This window comes from Suncus etruscus, chromosome 4 (genome assembly GCF_024139225.1).
Source record: "Suncus etruscus isolate mSunEtr1 chromosome 4, mSunEtr1.pri.cur, whole genome shotgun sequence".
Taxonomy (NCBI): Eukaryota; Metazoa; Chordata; class Mammalia; order Eulipotyphla; family Soricidae; genus Suncus; species Suncus etruscus.
Window position 1 is genome coordinate 4,637,359 of NC_064851.1, and position 24,725 is coordinate 4,662,083.

Consider the following 24,725-nt stretch of genomic DNA (forward strand, 5'->3'; position numbering starts at 1 on the left):
ATAATCCTGGTAGAAAAATCTTATATCCAGGCACCTGTAGCTCTGATTTAACACAGCGGAGAACCCACCTCTGGATCACCACAGTCAGGGCAAAGGTTAGAAGTACCCTCTACATCACAGAAACCGCCCAGCAAGGATTCCAAGAGAATCTGGGGTGCATCTCTGTGAGTAGCCTCTCTCTCACCTGTCACCCCCAGAGGAGTTGGCTGCGGAGGCTTCATTCTAGGGATGACTGTGCAGCCCCCAGTGGGGACAGGCACAGCTAGCAGTGTGCCACTTGTGAAAATATTTCTTATGGGTAACTCCAGAAGGGACCTCTCCGTGAGGCCCCCAAATCTAGGGCATAGGAATGTGAAAGTAACAGTGAAGGTTAGTGATGGACACTGAAAAACTCCAAAGGAAACATTACCCGATGAACCTCAAGGTCACAGACCAGGGCCGCTTATCACCAAGGACGCAGGCAAAGGCTCAACAGACACGTTCTTTATTCCTCAACTGAGCCCCAGAGCTAGCATCAGACCAGCACCCACAGACTGGGAACGAGTGGAATGACAAATGGCAGCTCCACTTCGCCAGGCGTTGTTTAAGCCTCTTCCTCTGTAGGACACAAGAGATGAGAATCAAGTCACTTCTACCATCCTCCTGGGAGCCAGAAGTGGGGGGTACCCGGGAACCCTCCCACAGGGAGTAGCACGGACAGCTTCTGAGGCCACTGCTGCCCTTCTAGAAGCTTCCTCCCTGGCTCCAGCCTCTCCTCATGCCCTGCTCCGATCTCAGGCAAACATGAAGTTCCTCCAGAGCTGCGGCTTTTTGGGTTCCTGGGCTCCCCGCCCCTAAGGCCCAGGTGATATGACCCTGAACCCCCCAGAACAGAACAGACCTTCCTCCTCCTCCTCCTCTTCTTCCTCCTCCTCGTCATCCTCGTCGGAGCTGAAGGTGCCATCGGGCAGGCTGTAGACGCGGATGACCTGCTTGTTGGGGTCCTTGAGGATGAGGTACTTGCCCTCGTCCAGCTTCATGCAGATGTCGATGACACAGCGCAGGATACCCCAAGCGTTTTCCACGCTCAGGTTGATCTGGCTGGCAAACTCATTGGGCTTGAACTGCTGGGTGCCCAGGATGACGTGGCGCGAGGAGTCTTTCACGTGGTAGCGAGACACATAGCTAGGGGACCAGGCATTGGTGAGTTTGAGTAGGGGTGGCAGCTGACTCCTGGGGCCCACCTGCCTCGGACACCCCACTCACCCCAGCTTCAGGTACTCGGAGCCGGCCAGAAGTGCGCAGCAAGTCCAGCGCGCCAGCTTGTAGCTGTTGTTCTTGAGCTCAGTGGCGATGACGGCGCCCCGCTGTGAGTCCAGCTTCTGCCGCCAGTCGACGCCATTGCAATGCTGTGGGGGACAAGGCGGGTCAGGGGATCTCCTTTCTGGAGAAGGTATTTCCCAGAGGGTGAGAAAAAGGCTGAGTGCCGAGCCCTGCTGTCTCCAGGGACAGCGGTGGGTGACGCCAGGGGCTTGTGTCTGAAAACACAGGGCAGCAGAGGGCAGAGCCTGTCCTGGAGGAGCCAAGCTCTTAAAGAGGGTCTGTGCTTCCCCTTCCCTGTGTCCCTCTCTCCTGGAGGCCCCCCCAACTGGTATGTGTTAAGACAGAAGACTGAGCTGGACAGCACGGGGCAGGGAGCAACGGGGAGTCCCAGCATATCCAGAAATTGAGGGGCTGAGTCAGAGCCAAGCTAGCTGGACGTCCCCAAGATTGGGACTCAGAGGACTCAAGAGGAAGGGAGGGGGCCACCCCTCAGCTCCATGGAAATGGAATGATCAAGACCCATTAGGTCAGGTGACGTTTCTCTCAAGGCATCTCCGGGTGGGAGCCAGGCCCTGACTCCTACTGCCTGATGGCCTCAGCTGACTAGGGATATGGCAGTTTGGGCCCAGAGGCCCAGAGAGTGGAGGTCAGAGGCCCAAGGGCAAGGCGATGGGTGCCAGCAGGGTTAGGGAAGATGCAGCTCTCAGAAAGGTGGGTGCAGTGACCCCACCCCTGCCTCAGGTTCTCGCTCGAGCCAGGCTCCAACAAGGTGGCAGCTGGTAGGGGTTCACGGGTGCCTCACCCTGGAGTCCCACTCGTTGAGAGTCTTGATGTTGATGAAGGACACCTCCCCGTTGGCGCCTGTCATGACACCATCATGCTCACAGCGCACGATCAGGTCGATGTCATCTCCCAGCTTCCACCGGCGGTACCTGGGGGAGAGCAAGGCAAGGCCGCGCTGGTCACCCCGCAACCTGGACTTGGGGCCACTGCTGGTGGCGGGACACCAGGGAGACCGTCCACGCAGGCCCACGGCAGTGACGTACCGGTAGGCGACGGATGCAATCTCATTCTTGTCCATGTCGTCCTCCACAAATGGGTTCGGGTTGGGGAAGTTGTACCTCTCCTTCCCCTGCAGAGGCAAAGGGCCGGTGAGAGCCTGTGCCATCGCAGGGAGTACCCCAGCTCTGCTCCCCTCCTCCACTTCTGGCTAGGTTCTTGAGGCCTAGAGGGAGCTCCGGCTCACCCACTATCACCAGACATGAGGGCGTGTGGTGTTCCTCCCTCCATGGTGTAGCCCACTGTAAGCCACCATGCCTGCCCATTTGGGGTCCATTCCCGTCCTGCCCCATCTGGGAAGCAGGCCTCTGAGGACAGAGGCACAACTCAGCTCATGGCCTCAGCCTGGCCCTTGTGTTTGTCAAAAGGAAGCTTTGTGCTCCCTTCATCGCCACCTGTAAGGGAGCGACATTACCTGTGTCCCACTGTTACCCAGAGAACTCAGGTGGTACGAACGACACACTGCACTGCCGTATGCATGTCAGGGCCAGAGCTCAATCCCTTTAGCCAGGCATAAGCCCTGACCTCAGCGGGTAAGACACTCTCCATCTCTCCATCAGACAAGCAGTGATGGCAGAGTGGACTGCACTCACCATTCGCAAGCACTGCTGGGAGAAGTTGTGGTTGATGTACGTGGCCTCCATGGCCAGGTTGCGGGGTGAGTTGAAAGAATTCCCTTCGTCCTGGGGGGGGCTCGTTGGCCGTCTCGCTCACTGTTAGGAGGTCTGCCAACAGGACAGCCCAGTCAGCCCCATGTGGACACAGGTACTGGAGAAAGCCCATACTGGCCGGCAGTGTCCTGGGAAGGCCTGGGGCCCCAAGTGTTTTCCGAGGCTCAGACTTTTCTCACCAAAGTCCGAGTTGTCCCGCTTGTCAAAGAAGAGCTTGGAGCCGACCCTCTGGACCACGATGTCCCATGAGTACACGGAGCGGGTGCAGCTCATCAGGGTGGCCAGGATGGCGTCGGTGGCAAACACGTTTCCCTGGGTTTTGGCCAGCTGGGGACCCAAAGCCAAAGCAGGGTCAGGCGTCAATCCTCACGGGGGCTGTCACTGTGCGGGGACCCTTCCTTCACCCCAGATGCCATGCACCCAAGCCCCCCCACAGCCTCTGCTGCACCTTGCGGATCACGGGGTCATCAGTGGTGGTGACCGTGTGGAAGATGCGCTTGATGCTGCGTAGTGGCTTCTCGCTCCTCGTGGTGATTCGGTCGAAAGCCTTGTCGTAGTACTCCAGGGCTCCACAGCACTCACTGAAGGGCAGGGAAAATGCATCACTGCCGCCCACCTGTAGGGACCCCCACCCCTACACTTGGGGCCTGGTTCCGCAGCGACAACTGCACTGAGCCTAGCAGACCCCACCCTCTGCCGGCCACGAGGCACTCCAGGCTGACTTCCAGCTCCTTGCAGCTCGGAAATGTGGGGGACACTTAGGAAAGAGTTGCTACTCCTGGGGCATAGCCTTGCTCCTTTCTGCAGACACGGTGGCCATTAAGCTTCCTTGTCCCAGACTCAAGGAGGCCAAAAGAAACCAGTAATTTGCTGTCAGCAAATTTCTTTTCTGCTCTTTGCCCACTATGAGCCACTAAGAGCTGTTGAACTTTTAATTTTGTTTCTCTGTGGCTGATAAGTCCAGAAGTAAGAGGAAATCTTTGTTCCTGGGTCTCACTCAGCAGTGCTCAGGGGTTACTCCTGGCTCTGCACTCAGAGATCACTCAGGCAGTAGGCAGTGTTTGGGATACTATATGGGATGGCGGGGGTTGGACCTGGGTTAGGTGCATACAAGGCAAAGTGCCCCCTATCTACTATACTATCATCCCAGGCCCCTGTGGAGAAAATCTTCACTCTGCTACCAGCAGGCTCACTGTTTTCTCCCCAGGCCTGACATGACTCAGCTCCTTGGAAACTTAGCAGGGTGCCAGAGGTGGGAGTGAACGGGGCCACTCACATGTCCTGTGGCTCTGAGACCTCCAGGTAGCGCATCTTCATGAGCTGTGGGAAATCCATCTCCTCCTTCACCTCCCAGTCACTCCGCACTTCTACGGACGAGTCCCGGGGTTTCTGGGGTGGAAGGAAATGCTGGAGTTACGTAGCTGCCCAGGAGAGGGGCTCTCACTGGACGCTGACCATGTACTGGCAGTTTCAGAGACAACATCCTCCCCCTCTCGACATTCCAGGAAATCTACAAGAGGAGGGAAGGGACAGAGAACTAGAATGTGTGAGATCTACACCTCTGATCCCTGGAGAGTGACCTATACACAGCCAGCAAGAGCTGATCCCCACTGATCCCCATACTGTCCCTACCCAGCAGCCCTAGCTATCAACGGGGGTGGCCACAGAAAGTCCCTGTCTGCTGGTGAAGAGGGACGATCTTGGCCCAACCACCCCATGGGTCCTGCAAGAATGGAGTGCAGCACTGATCCCCAAGTCATAAGATACTCCCCCAAACTGTGCACTCAGAGAAGGCAGGCACAGATATTTTCATGATGCATGTGATCCCATAGCCAGGAAAACCGCAGATCTGACGAAGCAACAGAGATGAGCAGTAACTGAAGCTTGTGGTGAGGCAAAGTCGCCAAACTGCGGTACTAGTGTGTAGCCCTGATTACATTCTATAGGAAGTGAAGTGCCAGAAAAGCAGCCAGGTAGAACCGAGTCCCAGAGGCAGCCAGTACCTGTGACTTCTGGTCCCATTTCTGCCTTACTCCAAATTGCTTCTGGAATTTCTTCTGCAGCCGGATGCGTTCCCTAAAAAGAAGCACGTGCATCCAGTGCAGATCTTAAGCCAATGTTAAGAACCTGCCCCTTTCCTAATAAATTTCAACACCACATGGAAACCAGGTCTTAGTAAAGGCAGACCAGACAGATGGGTCCTGGATGTGCTACCAGAAGCCTACTATCTCCTAGCATCAACCAGGGATGCTGCTCCCCAATTCCAGGGGGCTCACAGACCGTTATGGGAGCCGTGTCAGAGAAACACTGAACTTAGAGAAGCTGCAAAGATCTTCCTTTTACTGGCTGGGGGCCACAGGGCTGATGGAATCTCCTCTCATCTGCTCCTTCCTTCAGTTTGAGTGTTCACAGGACACTCCTGCCAGGCACTGGCTATGGACAAGGACGCAAAACTACAGCAGCAGCTTATGAGGGCACTTAGAAAATCTGCAGTGGCAGAGCCTCAACCTGGGAAGAATTTTTTTTATTAGCGACTGCAGCCAACACTGGCTCAAGCCCTAGCAATGCCCAGTTCCCCTGCTCCAGCACAGACATAGGGGCAGGCCTACCAAGATTCACTCCATGGCCCCTCCTCCCAACAATGTGTCCCCTCACCTCTCCTTCTGCTTGGCACTCTTGGGCAGGGTCTGCAGATTGAACTGCAGCATGTTCCTTCGGTCTTTATCTCGGCGAAGATTCCTCTGAGGATCAGAAAAAAGCACCCGGGTTAAAAATCTTGTTGGGAGGGTGTGCATGTTTGGCTTCCCTAAACTGGCGGAGCTTAGCGGGGAATCTTGGAGGGAGTGCTGACTGCAAAGCCGAACATGCACGTTGGACCAAATCGACGGTCCAGCCAGTAGTGGCATAAAGCTCTTGGGCTTAAGCCGCACACATGACGTCCTTTCTAATTAAGTGGGTTGACAGCTCTAATAAGAGTAGCTGAGTTTGTCCCTCAGAAGTGGTCCAACCAGACCATCTACTTAATAAAACCAGCACGCAGCAATTAAGAGAGGCAGCAGGCACAAGACCCACCATCTCTTCCAGCACTAAAACATTTTCAACACAAGTGGGGTGGCCCCACCACTCGCCAGAAGGAATCAGAATGCTCAAAAGGCCTCTGGAGAATGAGCAGCCCCTGCTGCGAGCCATCAGAACTCACTAGAGGACAATGGGGACCCGGGACAGCTGCGCAAACCCCGGCCGGGACTAACCTGTGCAAAGCGCATGCGGTTGCGCTGGTAGGCCGTCTTCTGGGTGCGCGCTGTGTCCACCAGCTGGAAGCTCGTCTCATCCTCCTCGTGGAAGTACGCGTACTGGCTCCCACCCCCGAACTGAGATGAGTACTTATCTGGAGACAGGGGGCGGCGTGTTGGACCCAGGGCTACCTATGGACCTCACCGATGCACGCACTAAAGCTAATGATGGGCAGAACCCTGAGCTCCAAGTGAGAACTTTAAATGTGCAGAAGGACAGATGGTCCAGAACCCGTGCTTAGAACAGGTTCCCCCTGGGGATGAGTTCAAAGAGCTTCAGTCTGACACCTTTCCTGAGCTGAGTCTAAGGCGCTTGACCAGAACCTTCCACTCTGCTTGCAGCTTCGAGGGAACCAGAAGTTAACTCACACTGGAGAGGCCGCTGTGATTGGCTCTGGACACCCCAAGGCAGCAGGGCTCCAGGAGTATCTCATGGGCAGCCACAGGTCATGTCACCTGACAGCCTAACTATCCCCCAACAAGGAAAGACGAAGATCCTCCCAAAGCAACAGGCTCTTAAAAGCAAGACTTTGATGTCAGCCTGCGGTGTAGTGAGTTCCAAGAAATGGAACGGGGCATGGGGCCCAGCCAGGTTGCTGCTCTGAGTCCCATGTGCTGGACAGGATCTCATCCATTGCAACACAAATCTCTCTAGGAGGGACTGGAATGCTAGGGCAATGGCGATGGTGCTGGCCTTGCATGTAGCCAGTCTGCGGTTCAGTCCCTAACTCCCCATACGGTTCCCTGAGCTAGCCAGAAGTGATTTCTGAGTACACAGCCAGGAGTAAATACTGAGCAACCCAGGCTGTGAATCTCCAAACAAACAAAAACAGTGCACTGGCCAGAGTGATAGGACAACAGCATATGGCCAACCCAAGCTTGACCCCAGCATCCCATATGGTCTTCTGAAGCCTTGCCAGGAGTGATTCCTGAGCACTGCCAGGTATGACCCAATACAAAAACAACCAAAAATAACCTTCAGAAACAATGCCAAATTTGGGGGAAAAAAAAAAAAAAAAGACAAAAAGGGCTGGGCTAGAGCACATGCTAGAGCCCCAGCACTGCTGAGAACACCCCTGAGCCATCGGCTGGGACTAGACCCTGAGCACTTGGTATGGTATGGTTTGGTATAGCTCTGAACCCCAAAAGTACAAAATAAAAACATGGTGGCTTGTGTCCACAGCTCAGAATCTGCCTGAGGAACTCTGGAGTAGGAGAGGTCATGGACACCCTGCTCTCCCGGTCCCAGAGAGCTTCCTGACAACGCTGAGAGTGAGAGACAGCCCTGAAGGACTTCCCTGGGCTGGGTGGGGGGTAAAACACTTACTTGTGTACCTCTTATCTTGGTAAGTGGCACCCGTCCAGTCTGCTACCTGGAAAGCACAATAAGGGGAGACAGAGCATGTGGGTCAGCCAGGAGAGGGTATGCGGATCCTGAAACTGCAGAGGGAGCGCACACAGGCCTCTGGATCAGTGCCAGCCCTGTCCCCCAGGCGATGGCACCTGGAAGGGACCAGAGACCGTTCCCCTTCCAAATCCCTGTCCTGGGAAGCAACTGGAGATCCCAGCTTAAAGGCATGTGGAAGGCGGATTCAGAGCATTGCCGTCGCCACTCCCAAGGCCCCGGCCGTCCCACAGATGCTGCTGTACCTTGCCCAGCCGGTCCCCTTTGCTGAAGGGCTGGTACGGCATGTCCCGGAACTGTTCGGGAATGGCACAGGGACCCCAGCCGGAGGGGTTGTCCTGGATCACGGGGGTCATAAACTTGGCCATTTTCAACGACCTACAAAGGAGAACAGAGTGAAGGAACAGTGCTTAGAGGAAGGCTGCAAGGACTCAAAAGTCCTTTCATGCCAGGGACTAAATTAAGGCTTCAAACCTGAAACACAAATCACAGAACATAGAACCCAACCACGGGCTCCCGGCGAGCTTCCGGGCTTTGTGAGAACAACAGGGTGAACACTCGAATCTCGGAAGACAGACACTCCCACCCCACTTCACTCATGTTCTCGCTGTTCTATTTTGCAAAGTGGTTTCACCTCTCACCGTGTCTCCCCAACTGGCTATCCTTCCTCCTTTCTGTTCCAAAACACGATGGTCCTTCAACTCAGGAGGATCTGATAGAATTGATGAAACAGAGCACTTTTTTCAAGTGCACTAACCAACCACTTTCCCTTCTCAGAAACACCTTCACTAAGATGTAAAACACTTCACAGTTAACTCCTTCTGTCTGTCTCTATCTCCTTATTTTAGATGGGGAGGGTTGGGCCACACCCAGTGGTGCTCAGGGGTTATTCCCAGCTCTGTGCTCAGAAATTGCTCCTGGCAGCTGGGATGCCAAGGATCAAACCCGGGTCTGTCCCTGGTTGGTCGCATGCAAGGCAAACTCCCTACCACCATGCTATCGATCCAGTCCCTCTGTCCCCTTATAAACCAGACCTTGGCTTTATGTGAAAGTTAAACACACTGTGAAAATCGTGAACATGCTCCCTGTAAAATGCCCAGTTACCAGAGCCCTGCAGAAATACATGGACCACAAGTGGCCAGAAGAGTTCTGACCAAGTCTATGTCCTGGAGTTCGACTTTTTCCAGTTCATGAAAATTTCTACTAACACAGTGCCAGTTGATAGGGAAGCAAACCAGCAGTATGCCAGGGGCACCCCAGCTCCTGAAAGTGGGCAGAGATGCCTCACATATCAGAGGTCACTTGTGGCATGCTCAGGGACACAAGCTCCATGCCCGGCTCACAGACCAGACCCCTGGGGATGTCCCTGAAAGCACTGAAACAGCTGGGTGACATCCCCTAGAGCACAGCTTGGGAGTCCCGCTCTGATTTGGGCCCATGTTAAGTATATGTAAAGATCTGTATAAGGCCCTGTCCAGAGCTTTCCACATATGGACTCATTGCAGTGTCAGCCCTCCCAAATCAGTGGCTGGTGTTACTTCCACATTCCAGATTCAGCTCAGCAAAGTCAGGCCACCAGGGAGGCAAGGGTCCAGATGAAGGTGGGAACACCCAGCAGGGGTCTGCCAGTTCCCACCAACGCCTTCACAGCTGCCATCTGCTTGGTCCAAAGAAACTACTCAGGAGTTCTGGGAGAAAACCTGCTAGTCTAAGATGAGTCCCAGAAGCTGGCGAGGGCGGAACAAATCGCACAAGAAACTGTGCTGAGCAAATGTACTGCTCTGTCATTCCAGGACGGTGGGCACTGAACTACAGAGATGGCAGGTAAGAATCAGGGCATCCACCAGCTTATTCTGGCCTCAATGCTACTACAAGACTTTGGGAGGGGACCCCCACATTTCACAAACACCTACACGGTGAGTCCTTTAATACCAACTCTCACACCCCCATTTTAGGTATTCTTCCTATTTGGTTTTTGGGTCACACCTGGCAGCACTCAGGGGTTCCTCCTGGCTCTACGCTCAGAAATCGCTCCTGGCAGGCTCGGGGACCATATGGGATGATGGGATTCGAACCACTGTCCTTCTACATGCAAGGCAAACGCCCTACCTCTATGCATCTCTCCGGCCCTATTTTTAATGTTGGGGCCATATTCAATAGCATTGCTCAGGGTGAACTTACGCTGGGCTCCAAAGGACTATAATGCAGTGCCAGGGGTGGACCCAGGTAAGCCAGCCAGCACCTTACTACCTGTACTACCTCTCCAGCTCACCCCTACCTCCATTTCCAAACCTAAAATTCACAACGCGGCCAAGCTGAGCAATACATCTAGCCCGACCTTTATTTAAGAAAAAAAAAAAATAGAAAAGAAAATCATTTGGGTTTTCAGCATGGTCTCACAGGAAGGTCACCATTCTTCCCATTAAAATTTGGGTGGTTGGGGCCGGAGAGATAGCATGGAGGTAAGGCGTTTGCCTTTCATGCAAAAGGTGATCGGTTCGAATCCCGGCATCCCATATGGTCCCCCGTGCCTGCCAGGAGCAATTTCTGAGCATGGAGCCAGGAGTAACCCCTGAGCACTGCCGGGTGTGACCCAAAAACCACAAAAAAAAAAAAAAAATTTGGGTGGTTGGCCAGCCCAGAAAGATCAGACCACACATTTAAGGATTTCTCAACATTTACACACACACACACACACACACTCTCTCTCTCCTGTCTCTCTCCCCCTCTCCTCTGTCTCTCTCTCCCTCTCTCCTGTCTCTCCCTCTCCTCTGTCCCTGTCTCTCTCTCCCTCTCCTCTGTCTCTCTCTCCCTCTCTCCTGTCTCTCTCTCTCCCTCTCTCCTCTGTCTCTCTCACTTTAAGGGGTGTCAGCCCTACTGGGCAAAGAAAGGGACCAAGTGGAGGAACACCGTTTGGGGAAGAGCAGGACCATCTGGGCCACCTTCAGGAAGTGTCCCCAAAACTCTGGTCTTTTTTTTTAAATTTATTTAAAGAAAATGCATGACAGAACTGATCCTAGTACATTTGTTTTCGGAAGACCAAAAGCAACAAGATTTAAAATGAGCCCCCAACCAAGGCTGATTCCTGCCCCACCCAGCAGCAGGGCTCAGAGCGGCAGAGAAGGGAGCACCCCAAATCTTTTTCGGGGACCCCCCCCCGGAGGCCGAACTCCGTAAGAACCAGCTCCGGAGACCCGCGGGACCAAGCGGGACACGCCGCTCACCTGCGATGGCCACAGCGGGCCCCGGATGGCGACAGATGGTCCCGGCAAAGAACGCAGGTCCGCAAGAGTAGAGAGGAGCCGGGGAAAAGGAGCGCGGCTGCGCGCGCATCGGCCGGCGCCGCAAAACACGGCACGCAAACTGTCGTAAACTGCCGGGTTGGACGCACTAAGCCGTCAAGCGAAGGCGCTCCCGGAAATACGTCCCTGCCCTTGGCGCCACATTTTATCGAGTATTCGAAGTTGTGACGTCACAGCGGTGCAGGCGGCGTTCAGAGAAGACTTCCGGGGTGACTGAGACGTGGCGACCCGGCCGGACAAGGCCCTTTCTGTATCCCACAATGCCGCGCGGCACGCTCTTGCCCCTCTGTATCCCACAATGCTGCGCGGCACGCTCTTGCGCCTCAGTTTTCTACAATGCTGATGCGGCACGCTCTTGCCCCTCTGTATCCCACAATGCCGCGCGGCACGCTCTTGCCCCTCTGTTTCCCACAATGCTGCGCGGCTCTTGCGGGCGTTTGCTGGTCACGTGATTTGACCTCAGCTAGGGGCGGGGTCGAGGGTTTCACCTTGTTGCTTGCACGATCTTCCTGTCCTGGAAACTTAGGTGTTGTTGATGGGGTGGCACCGGGCTCCCCAGCACTTTCTTACAATTCCAGACCTTTATTATCTGACTGCGGGTCTTGCCTCCGTGGATTGTTTGTTTATTCAGTTTAGGTGCAAACCTGAGCCCTTGGCATCTTGCATTTTATTATTCTTATTCTTATTATTTTATTTTATTTTTACTTTTTTTTTGGGTTTTGGGTCACACCCAAGCAGTGCTCAGGGTTTCCTCCTGGCTCTGCACTCAGAAATTGCTCCTAGCAGGCTCGGGGGACCATATGGGATGCTGGGATTCGAACCACCATCCGTCCTGGGCCAGCTGCATGCAAGGCAAATGCCCCATCTCCATGCTATCTCTCTAGCCCCGGCATCTTGCATTTTAGGTAGCAGTTGTGATTCTGTTTTCTTCGGTTGGTTTGGTTTGGTTTGTTGTTTTGGGGCCACACCCAGCGGAGCTCAGGGCTTACTCCTGGTTCTGTGCTTAGGAATCGCGCCTGGGACGCTGGGGGATCGAACCCTGGTTGACTGCAGGCATGCCTACCCACTGTACTCTTACTCTGGTCTCTCCCAGCTGTGATTCATGAGTGGTGACTTTGGAATCACTTCCCTATCGCTTCTAAGTCTCTCAGCCCCACAGAGTTGTCTTGGAATCTTAAGGAATTAAAAAATATTGAAGGAATCTAGAAGCATGTTTTTTCTTGGGGGGGGGGGCAGTTTCAGGGTTCAGCATTGGTACTCTGGGGCCTCTAGACTACACTCAGCTGTGTTATGTATATTCGGTGTACTTGGGATTGAACCCAGCTAGGCAAAACCCCTGCCCTCTCTTTCACACTGCAGATCTTTTTCTGCATGGTCTAGGTTTCGGTAACCAATCTCCCTTAGAGGAGAAAATGTATTGCTATTAACTCTAATCTCTGCTTTTGGCTCTGGCTTTTAGCTGTGTAGCCTGCCCATCTCTGGGCCTCCGTTTTCCTGCCTATAAATTGGAAATGATAAGTAGTGAGTACTGGGAAGGAAGAAATAAATGTGTGAAAATTCCACTTATCAGTTGGATGAACCTGGAATGGCTATTTGATCATTCTAAATCTGCTTACTCATCTGTTAAATGAAGTTAATAGCGTCATCTGTCTCTATAAATTCTCAATCTGCTCATCTTCCAGTTTTCCTCATTAAAAAAATAACAGGTATTGACACATGACGTTAGATTAGTTTCAGAGGTACAACATAATGAGTCAATATTTGTATGCCTTGCAAAATGATTGTAATAACAACTGTCACTTTACATAATTGTAGGGATCTTTCTTCTCCCCCCCCCCCATCTTTTTGTTTCTGGGTCACACCTAACAGTGCTCAGGGCTTACTCCTGGCTCTGTTCAGGAATAATTTTCGATAAAGCTCAGGGAACCATAAGGGATGCCAGGATTTGAACCTGTGTTGATGTGTGCAAGGCAAACAGCCTACCTGCTGTATTATTACTCCGGCATTTATCTCTACTGGTTAATAGGCATTTTGGTTCATTTTGGAAACAGTGCCCACTGACTTGTCAGAATTGATGGGTACCTTTCCTAGCCCCCCCCATTTTTTGGGGGGTCACACCCAGCAGTGCTCAGGGGTCCCCCAAATTTTTAAAAATAATAAGCCCCCTCTTTCAATTCTTCCCCTAATCTTTGTTTTAAATACAAAATAACATCTTGAAGGGGGTGGGAATTGGAGAGATAATACAACAGGTAGGGCACCAGCCCAGAATATGGCCAACATAGATTTTGATCCCTGGCACCACATAGGGTTTCCTGAGCACCTCCAAGAGCAATTCCTTTTTTTAAAAAAAACTTTACTTATTTATTGATGGATTTATTGACTGATTTATTGGTTTCTGGGTCACACCCAGCAGCGCTCAGGGGTTACTACTCCTGGCTCTGTACTCAGAAATCGCCCCCAGCAGGCTGGGGGACCATATGGGATGCAGGGAATCGAACCAGGTCCCTCCCAGGTCAGCCGCATACAAGGCAAATGCCTTAACACTGTGCTGTGCTATCTCTCCGGCCCCTGGGTATAATTCCTGAGTGTGGAAATCCCTGAGCACCTCCAGTGTGGACTAAAACAAAACAAATGATAGCATGGAGGTAAGACGTTTGCCTTTCATGTAGAAGGTCATTGGTTCAAATTCCGGCATCCCATATGGTTTCCCCCCCCCCCCCCCCAGCCTGCCAGGAGCGATTCCTGAGCATGGAGCCAGGAGTAACCCCTGAGCACTGCCGGGTGTGACCCAAAAACCAAAAACCAAAAAAAAAAAAAAAAATTTATCCCTAAGCACAATCAAAGTGCCCACCCTGAACCCCAGTAACATCAGAGATTGCTCAATGGGCTAGGGGTGCCTGCTTTACATGCAGGAGGCCTGGCATTATATGATCCTCTGAGCACTGCCAGGAGCTGTGCCCTCAGGACAGAGCAGGCCGTAGCCTCTGAACCCTGCTGGGTGTGTCCAAGAACAAACAAAAGCCCTGCAAAAATCAAAACACTGAGTAAATAAACAAAAAACTAAAAATTAAATTCATCTGAAAAGCAGTCACTGCCCATCCCACCCTGCCTTGTGTCCCTCCTGGACTTTGGTGCCCATGCTTGTCCGTTCAAGCAGTTAGAAGGGGGTGACGAGGGCCAGGGTTGGAAGAAGTTTGGGTGCTTGCCTTGCATGTGGCCGAACCAGGTTTGATCCCTGGCATTCCAGAGGGTCTCCTGAGCATGCCGGGAGTGATTCCTGACCACAGAGCCAAGGAGTTACCCCTGAGCACTGCCACGTGTGCTCCCAAAACAAAAAAAAACTAAGAAAAAAAGCTACTCAGGGGCCCCTACGCCAAAGGGCTGGCAAGCTGCAGTTCCAGTTTCTTGCTGTAGGAGACGATATGCTAGGAGGGGCACAGCCCTGCCTGCTTCCCTAGCCCAGTGATTGGCAACCTTTTTTTTCAACTGAGCCAAATCTCGCCAAAACCATGATTGAAATTTATTTTGAGAGCCACACAGGGCGCGCACTGACAGAGGCTAGGAGCAGAGTCCTGACTCCTGGAGCAGCCACTGGGCACACAGAAGAGCCAAATTAAAAGTGGAAAGAGCCACATGTGGCTCGTGAGCCGCAGGTTGCCGACCACTGCCCTAGCCAGTCTACTCCTGGCTTCCTTGGGCTGTTTTGTTGGTGTCTGTCTGTATGCCAGCCACAGTCCACTCCAGAAGGGCCCACACTAGCCTCTTCTTCCTCCCATGAATGCCTTGTGTCCACCGGGTCCTGTCCCTTTGGTCTCTAATCAAGGGCAATTCTACCAGGAACAAGGGAATTAGTTCCAAGGTTGGAATGTGGGTTTTGTCAGGCCTGAGAGGCCAAGTTGAATCATTCAGCATCACATGTGGGGCCTTGCATGATTGGCTCCCATTTTGGGGAGAAGTTGAGGCCACACTTGATGATGGCTCTGTACTCAGGACTCTCTTGGGCTCAAATAAATTCATTTACTACAGGGCCGGAGAGATATCATGGAGGCAGGGCATTTGCCTTGCATGCAGAAGGACGGTGGTTCAAATCCTGGCATCCCATGTGGTCCCCTGTGCCTGCCAGGAGTGATGTCTGAGCATAGAGCCAGGAGGAACCTCTGAACGCTGCTGGGTGTGACCCAACAACCAAAAAATTTTTTTTCATTTACTACAGAGATCTAAGTTCAATGCCCCAGCATGTGATTGGGGTAAACCAAAGCAGGAGGTAACAATTTCGAGTTAGATCCCCCAATTTTCACTAGGGTGCTTCTCTTTGCTTCAGCAAAATTGGGAGAAAACTAGGGTCCCCCTGAGGCTGGTGGGAAGGTGTGAGAATTAGGTGAGTTCATGTAAGTTTAAGCTATGGCACTGGACACAGGACAAAGGCGAGAGTGTGTGTGTGTGTGTGTGTGTGTGTGTGTGTGTGTGTGTGTGTGTTTACAGGAAAATCCTGCTGGATACAAGAACCAGATAAATGGACCAGGATCATGGCTGCATTTTGGAGACATTCTAGGCCAGAGAACAGGGAGAAAACTTTACCCTTGGGATAGATGGGAACCAAGGGAAGCCTAGTTGGGGGAGCAGGGGACATTGAGGCATGAGCTGATGAAAAACAGAGGACCTATTCCAGTTGCATGGGGAAATAGGACAGTGGGAAAAGAGAGGCCACAGTAGCAGCTGCCAGGAGTGAAGACAGAGGTGAGAGCATTCAGGAGGCAAGAACGTGACCATGTTCTTTTAAAAGTCAACCCCTTAGCCCCCCAAATTCCTCGGGGCCAGAGTCTGAAAGAGTATTTCAATATTGACTTGAGAGATGGTGGCAGATAGCCTGAGGGTTCCTGGCACAAAAAGCCACAGAGAAATCAGAAGAAACTAAAGCAGCTTGAAGCAGAGTCGCAGAACTGCCCAACATCACTATATCTCTCCAGGTGCTCCCCAAAATGGGGAACACCCAGGCAAGGCCATTCAGCAGTTGCACAGCAAGACTGAGTTTTCATGAAGGTGGGCATGCAATAAAGATGTGGGGCCTACCGATCCAAGACTAAAGGTGGTTGGTTCGAATCCCGGTGTCCCATATGGTCCCCTATGCCTGCCAGGAGCTATTTCTGAGCAGACAGCCAGGAATAACCCCTGAGCACTGCTGGGTGTGGCCCCCCCCCCCAAAAAAAAAGATGTGGAGCCTAGAGTGATAGCACAGTGTGGAGTGCATTTGACTTCTGTGTGGTCAATCTGAGTTAAATCCTCGGCATCCCATATGGTCCCTTCAGCCTTCCAGGAGTAGTTTCTGAGCACAGAGTCAGGAGTAACCCCTGAGTGCTTTTGGGTGTGTGTCCTCCCCCCAAAAAAGCAACAAAAATGTGTTTGTGGGGATGTATCAGAGCCTGGAGGAATTGGAAGTTGCTGAATAGGTGAGGCTGAGGATGAATGACCCCAGGAATGCTCCACACTCAGGAATCATTCTGGTGGTGCTCAGGGGAACTTATGGTGTAAGGGCTGCATGCAAAGCCAGTTTCTACTGTGTCTGGACCTAAAGTAGGGTCTTTCATATTTGCACTCTGGATGAGAGTTGGAGAAATTGCCATTTTCTTGGGTTCTTTTTGTTTGTTTGTTTGTTTGTTTTAGCCACACCTGATGGTGCTTTCAGAGCTACTCCTGGCTTTGTGCTCAGGGATTACTCCTGGTACTCAGGGACCATATGGGATCCTTGGGATCAAACCTGAACTGGCTGTGTGTAAACCAAATACCCTGCTTGCTGCACTATCGCTCTGGCCCCAAGGTGGAATTTTCTGATTGTTGTTGGCTGGGACATACTACAGTCACCAGGTCTGAGGAAGTCTGGCTGGAACAAATCCATGATTTGCTTGTTTCTTTTGTACGAAGGTAGGGGTGAGGAGAAGGATTCCCACATTCTGTGGTGCTCAGGGGTCATTACTATCTCTGCATTTAGGAGTCACTCCTGGCAGGCTCAGGGGACCATATGGGATGCCAGGGATCAAACCCAAGTCTTCTGCCTGCAAGGCAAATGCCTGACCTGCTGAAATACCTGATTCACTGTACTATCTCTCCAGCCTGGATTCATGCTTATCTGGGGAGAGGGAATGGAGGAGTGGGTAAACATACAGAGCAGAATGGGGAGTACCTGGCCTCAGGGGCTGGGGCCAACATCACCCCTGGTTCCAGGCAAGGCTCTCTCCCACTGCACTTTTGGTCCAGCTGGCTGGGGCCAGGATTACATAATTTGAGGTACCTGGTACTACCCACCAGGAAGTCTTTCTGGAATCCACAAAATCCCATTAACGTGGCCCCGGAGGGCTTCCAGGGTCTCAGCAATCCAGAGCTTCCTCCTCCTGACTTTTATTTTTTTCCAGATGAGGTAGACAGAGGACAGAGATTTTGGTAGCATGGCAACCTCCCCAAGGGTCTTTTTTTCATCCATTTGGTGCACACAGGAGGAAAGGGAAGCCTTTGAGTCAGCCACCCACTCCAGCAGCAAACGTGTAAAAATAGACCATCTGGAAGGAGTGGGGCCCCCCAAGGAAGACTTGCAAGGGCCCCGGAAAAGAGGGGGAGGCCTGTTGCGTATTCTGATGATGGTCGCGTGTCCAGTCCTTTCCCAGCTCAGCCTGCACCGGACGCGCTCAGAATAGAAACACCTGTTGAATGCTCCATCCACCCCGCTTCCTGCCGGCTGCTCGCCAAGTGCTGAGCCACCCACTTCTCTGCTGGGCCCCGAGATAGATCAGGAAGACTTGCAGCCCTGGAAACAAAATAAAATAGATCCCCTTGTCCTTTCTTTGATGCTCTGATTGCAGGCTGGACTGCAGCAGTACAGTGGCCCAGGGCTCTCTGCTGCTCCTTCCTGTGTCCTCTGTGGGAAATTGGGGCTTGGGTCCCAGCACAAAGGAGAACCCTGAGGGTTGGACCTCCAATTGGCTGGACTGGGCTATGCAGAGGTGGGCTTGGTGGTGGTCTTTTTATTTTTATTTTTTTTATGTTTTTGGTTTTTGGGCCACAGTCAGTGGTGCGTAGAGGTTACATCTGGCTTTAAGCTCAGGAATTACCCCTGGAAGGTTCAGGGGACCATATGGGATGCTGGGGATGGAACTCAGGTCAACCATGTGCATGGCAGGTGCTCCACCCAGCACTCTATCAGCTGTGCTATCGCTCTGGCTCCTGGTGATCCTTTCTGAACCCCTGATCCCCTTTCTGCAGCACATGGATTGTTCTGTTCTCTGTGCCGCCTGTTCTGGGCCCACTGCCCTTAGACAGAAACATTTTTCAAGGAGAGGCTCTAGGGCACAGGTGATTTTTCAAGTTGACTTACAAAAATGTAGGACATCTTTTTGTTTTATTTTGTTTGAACCACTTCTGGCTCTTCTCAGGGCTTACTCCTGGCTCTATACTCAGATACTCCTGGCAGACTTGGGGACCATAGAGGGTGTCAGGGTTTGAAACAGTTTGGCTGTGTGCAAGGCAAATTCCTTATCTGCTGTACTATTATTGCTCTGTTTCCAGCTGTAGAACTTACTTCTTTAAAATTTTTTTTTATATTAGGGAAATTGCCTTGTAGGCACAAACATATTTATTTCATATTGTTTGTTGCAACACAAAGGCAAATGAAATTATCCAAACTTAGATCAACTCAGGTCAACTTAAAATGATTGTTCTGTCTCTCTTGGTGTTACTAAAGCCAGTGTGTAGAGGATTTACTGGATTGTAATTGGTGCTGCTTGAGCCTTCTGTGTTACAGTGAGAAATTTTGGGGCCAACCTGGTCCATAGGTTGAAGAATTAAGGCCTTAAGTATGTCTGGCCTAGGATGGCTGGGTGGGTCATCAGAAGCTCAAGGGCAGTGTGCCGATGGGACAGGACTGTCATTGGTCAAGGTGATTTCAAGGACAAGCACAGGTCAGTGAAGCTGGGGTTCAATGCAACCACGCTAAAGTCTAATGGGGGAAGGCAAGAGTGGTAGGGCTCTGCCTTGCATGCAGCCAGCCTGGATTCAACTCCCAGCATCTCTTATGGTCCCCTGAGCACCACCAGGAAGTAATTCCTGAGTGAAGAGCCAGGAGTCATCCCTGAGCACCACGGAGGGTATTGTCCCTCAGAGATACCAAACCCCAAATAAATACAGTCTTATAGGAAACAGAGGCTCCTCTTGGGGTTGTTTAGGAAGAGGGTTCTCTATTGTCCACGTGTATTACAATTAGGCCCGAACCAATAGGAGAGGTTCAGCAAAAGGTGGCAGGAGCCAGGACCATTCAGCAGGAGCAATTTGGCAAGGTTTCATCCCCAGCATTCCATTTGGTCCCCTGAGCCTGCCAAGAGTGATACCCTAGTACTTCACCCCAGGGCTTTATATACCACCACCCCACCAACTACCATCCTGTGGCAGTTACAAGGGGCGGGCTTCTGGTAACTGATATCTTTACCCCTAAAGGGAGAGTAACATTCTTCCAGCTGACCAGGGTCCATAAGTGTTCCTTTTTTCTTATACAAGTAGACAAGCAGATAAAAAAAAAAAGTCTTGATTTGAGGGCTTGTGTTAAACTCTAGTGCTGCTGAGTTGAATTCCTGGCATGAGGAGGAGCTGAAGCAGGAAGGAGGCATCTTGGCGGGAGCACCCTAATTTTCCGCAGTTCCCACTCCTCCCTTTTCTCTCCTACTTGTCCTTCCAGATCCCTGAATTTGCTGCTTGGCTCTCCCGGGACCTGCCAAGAAACAGCCAAGCAGTGTTGGGCAAACAGCAACAGCAGGAAGAAGAGGAACAGCTCAGCCCCCCCCCCCCTCCCCGGGGCAGTCAGGAGCAGCTTCCCCAGGGAGGTCAAATCCCAGCTGCAGCGTCTCCCAAATCCCAGAACACCCTCCCAGGGGCAGCTCAAGGACAGATCCAGAAGGGAGGACGCAGAGGCACAGTGAGGAGGGATGTGGACATTCACTCCTCCAGCTTCTATGGCTACTCGCTGGCTGGTGTGCCAGTCACAGAGCTGGTGGCCCAGAGTTGAGCTGGGTGCAGAATTCGGATCTCCAGCCTGAAAGGGTGACTGGGAGTCAGTTGTGTCCACCTTCCAGGATCTTGAACTTACCCGTCTCGGCCACTCTCCATAGGACCTTAGTTCCCATCTCCTTGTGCTTCTGTTTCCTCCTCTGGAAAGCAGGGTTGAAGGATTTGGACCTCACAGGGGTGAGATGCGGATTGAATGCCACTAAGAGGGAACATGTCCTGCTCAAGAGGACTCCCCTGGACATAGAAAGGTCATGCTGAGTGTTGAGAAACACCACATCTCCCAGTAGACGAGGTTCTTGTGGGGACCCCTCTCCCATCTGTTCCACCATTTCCAGTGGGAGCATGCTCCTAAGAAGGGGCTGTTACAAGATCTTCTGACCTTGGCTGCAAAGGGGACCTCAGCCCATGCTCTCCCCTCTTTCAGCAGTTTCCAAATCAATGACACTGCTTTAAAAGTTGGCGACTGGCGGTGGTGGGCGTCAAGCAAAGAAACAGCTTTTTCTGGGGGAAACAAGAAGAAATGTCAGTGGCTCTTTTGTTTCTTCCCAGACCACTCAGGGTTTCCTGAAATTCTCCTCCAGTGTCTGGGAGTAGTGGACAGGGTAGCTTTTCCCCCCTGGTGGTAGTGGGGTGGTGGGGGGCAGAGGCCCTGGACTCTGGGCTTGGCTTTCTGTCCTATTCATTGAGCATGTCATTGGGGGCTGCAAATTCCACACTTCCCTGAACCTCAATATTCTCATTTGCAAAATGGGCTTCTTCTAAGTAGCAGTTTAGTTTGTAGGAATTAAATGAGATTTGTGGTTGAACGTAACAAGAAAGCCAGGACAGGCCATTTATTAGGCTCGTTGAAAATAGGAAGAGGCTCCACACACACTTGTTTTGTGCTACAAGGTGGCTATAGCTTTTCTTCTGCCGGCGAGATGGGCACTTGAACTCCTTGGGAGTTGGGGTTGGCACAGAGCGGGGAGCCTGGTCCCCACCGTTGAGAAGAAATAACAAGAGTTGAGGCAGGATGCTGTGTTCAAGGTCACCACAGAGTTCGCTAATGGCAGACCCAAGTTCAGGCTTGCTTAGACAAAGTCGGAGCTGCCTGGAAGTTGGGGTCAGGAGGACCAGGGCCCCTGGATTCCAGGTGGGCTGCTCATTGGGTTCCATCAAAGACACCTTTTTAGAGACTTTGTTCCGACAGTGGCTTCAAACTCTCATGGTATCTCGTCACTTCTGGGGAAAGAGAACTGTCTTTCTGTTATGTGATTTCAGAAACATTTCCCCATGTGTTTACCCTAACTCTAGACTTGGGGGTGGGGGTGGGAGAATGCCAATAGACCCCTCCCAGCTGTATCTCAGTTCTCCAGAAAGCCTGTGTCTTCTGCGTCTTGACCACAGGGTGGCTCTGTTTCCCAAGTGGTGAAACATGGCCGCTACCTGGCCTGGTGTCAAGGACACCCCTTAGCAATGAAACCCCTACTATGTGCACCCCTGGGTGGCCTCGGAGGGGCGATCTTCAGGAACTTAGTAATTAGATGCTGACAGAAAAACCACCACCACAGCAGTTAACACTGATCCAGGATTTTTATTATTATTATTATTATTATTATTATTATTATTATTTTGGTTTTTCAGGCCACACCCGTTTGATGCTCAGGGGTTACTCCTGGCTAAGCACTCAGAAATTGCCCCTGGCTTGGGGGGACCCTATAGGACGCCGGGGGATCGAACCATGGTCGAGATCTTTCCTTGGCTAGTGCTTGCAAGGCAGACACCTTACCTCTAGCGCCACCTCGCCAGCCCCAAGATCCAGGATTTTTAGAGGTGACCAGGCAGCTTCATTAGACAACCTCGTACCATTTGCAAAAGCAATCCTTCTCCAGAAGATGGGGTGAGTCTTTCAACCCCCACCCCCCAATTTGAGGAGGCATAGAGAGGTAAAAGGACTTGAGTTAAAGGGCTAGGGGTCAATTCTTAAGGGATCGTGTGTGTGTGTGTGTGTGTGTGTGTGTGTGTGTGTGTGTGTGTGTGTGTGTGTGTGTTTGAAAGTGGTAGACCAAAAATGTGTTTTATCCATGCCATGTACCTGTAAGGTCAAGAACCATCTGACAGGCCTTTCTATCTTCACTCCTAGCACTGGCAGAAAGTTTCCAGAATTCTCTATGGTGAGGTGAGAAGAGGAAACAGTGGGGCACCCTCATGGCCATTCATGCTCCCCAAAGCTGCTGTGGCAAAGAACACAACAGTTGCAGCCTCCAGGCAGCTCCCAAGACTCTGTGTGTGTGTGTGTGCGTGTGTGTGCGCGCACACACACACAATTGTGCATGTGCACTCAGCCTCTGGGCTGGAGCTGGTGGAAGCGTCTGCGGAGAGGTCACAGCTCCCCCTCCACGAGACCTGGGCTGGCCAGAGTGACTCACCAGAATTTGAAGGCTGCCAGGTGGCAGGGCAGCCAACAATGATTCATTCGTTCATTCATTCCTTTATTCATTCAACAAACACTTCCTCTGCACCCTGTGCTGGGGAATAGGAGAGGGAGGATGAAGGCTGTAGCCTCTGGTCTGGGGGAGCTTTCAGAGCTCAGAAGGGAAGTTGCTGACAACAGCTAAATTCAAGTGATTCTGACATCTGGACTGAGGTTCTTTGGGGGGGGGGATGACAGAGATGTGAGGGGGGCACCCCTGGCTGACTGGATCTTGGACGTTTGAGGCAAAGCAGTGTAAAGGGGAAGGAAGGTGGATGTGGTAGTGTTTGTGGAAAAGCAGCTGCTGAGAGTGAGGTGCCAGGACCCAAGGATGACCTTGAAGCTTTCCCCAGGACTAAAGGTAAACCTCTGGGGGCTCAGGGCATGTTCCCAAGTGTCCCCTTGTCCTCCTGTGAGGAGCCAGACTGAGTTCTGGGGTCCAAGGTTGAACGTGGAGATTTTTTTTTCAATGTGGGGGAAGGCTGACAAGATAGTGGCAGTTTCTGGACCATCTACCTTCTCAACCTCTCCCTCAACACCCCCAACTACCCCAACTTCCCCCAAGTTCTAGAAAACTGGGTAGTTGATGCTGTCAAAGGGCTCTGAGTGAGGGGAACAATGGAGAACCAGGAGAAGACTGTCACCTGCTTCCAGGGCCCCAGCTGTTGCTAGGTACTTCCCTGACCACTGACCCCATAACATTGTCAGGCCCTTTTACAGATGAGAATATGGAGGTCAGAAGCTGCAACTATCAACTATTTGCTCCTATTCCTCCTTTCTTTCTTTCTTTCTTTCTTTCTTTCTTTCTTTCTTTCTTTCTTTCTTTCTTTCTTTCTTTCTTTCTTTCTTTCTTTCTTTCTTTCTTTCTTTCTTTCTTTCTTTCTTTCTTTCTTCCTTCCTTCCTTCCTTCCTTCCTTCCTTCCTTCCTTCCTTCCTTCCTTCCTTCCTTCCTTCCTTCCTTCCTTCCTTCCTTCCTTCCTTCCTTCCTTCCTTCCTTCCTTCCTTCCTTCCTTCCTTCCTTCCTTCCTTCCTTCCTTCCTTCCTTCCTTTCTTTCCTCTCTTCCTCTTCTCTTCTTCTTTCTTTCTCCTTTTCCTCCTCCTCTTCTCTTTTTCCTCTTCTTCTCCTTCTCTTTCTTCTCTTCATCCTCCTCCTTCTCTTTCTCCTCCTCCTCCTCCTCCTCCTTCTCCTCCTCTTCCTCCTCCTCCTCCTCCTCCTCCTCCTCCTCCTCCTCCTCCTCCTCCTCCTCCTCCTTTTGCGGGAGGTTGGTTTTGGAGGCCACACCCAGCTGCACTCAGAACTTACTCCTAGCTCTGTACTCAGGGATCATTCCTGGAAGAGCTTGGAGACCCATAGACATGGCAGGGATCAAAACTGGGTCAGCCACATGCAAGGCAAGCACTCTTTCCCAGTGTCCATAAACCCCTCAAAATTCATTGTTTTATTTGAAATATTTCCCAGCACTTTTGTTTGTTTTGGGGCTACAACCGGCACCTGGTTACTCCTGACTCTTTTTTTTTTTTGTTTTGTTTTTGGGTCACACTCGGTGACACTCAGGGGTTACTCCGGTCCTCTGCTCAGAAATCGCTCCTGCCAGGCACGGGAGACCATATGGGATGCCGGGATTCGAACCACCGTTGGTCCTGGGTCGGCCGCTGATAAGGCAAATGCCCTACAGCTGCGCTATCTCTCCGGCCCCCTTTTGATCAGAAATTACTCCTGGCAGGCTTGGGGGACCATATGGGATGCTGAGGATTGAACCTGGGTCAGCTGCATGCACAGCAAATGCCCTACTCGCTGTGCGATTGCTCTGACCCCATGATTTCCCTGCAATTTGCAAGTTGCCCTCCTCCATTTAGTGACCTCTATTTAGACAGCTACTCCAATGAGTGGAAGAGGCTTACAGTAAAAAGACACAATAAATAACAAGGTGCTAGAAAAAGTTCATATACCAAAACCTTGGAAGGGAGATGCAGCAAAATGATCAAAAGGACGAGCTTCCTGGCAAGTGAGGCAAAAGGAGAAACATCATAAATTGTGTTACTCTCATTGTCAAAGGGAAGCACTTCAGTTGCCACAGGGAAGAAGAATTGTTTCTGGAGCCTGAGGCCGGAAAGAGGGTTCAGAGGTCTGGAGTAGCCACTTTGCATGTGGGAACCCCAGGTTCCATCCTGAACCTGTAATGACCATTTTGAGAC

At 51.8% G+C, this 24,725-nt stretch overlaps 1 protein-coding gene across 1 annotated transcript; it reads right to left on the minus strand.

Annotated features, from left to right (window-relative positions):
• Positions 1 to 468: 468 nt before the first annotated feature.
• EIF3D (eukaryotic translation initiation factor 3 subunit D) lies at positions 469 to 11,003 on the minus strand. The gene is given in 16 exon segments (XM_049771583.1): positions 469 to 597; positions 881 to 1,164; positions 1,246 to 1,388; positions 2,105 to 2,234; positions 2,349 to 2,434; positions 2,955 to 3,053; positions 3,055 to 3,086; positions 3,212 to 3,359; positions 3,481 to 3,613; positions 4,309 to 4,421; positions 5,036 to 5,108; positions 5,688 to 5,773; positions 6,284 to 6,420; positions 7,653 to 7,698; positions 7,976 to 8,108; positions 10,955 to 11,003. Coding segments are annotated over 15 exon segments (1,647 nt in total). The 5' UTR covers positions 8,099 to 8,108; positions 10,955 to 11,003; the 3' UTR covers positions 469 to 583.
• Between the last annotated feature and the right edge of the window lie 13,722 nt (positions 11,004 to 24,725).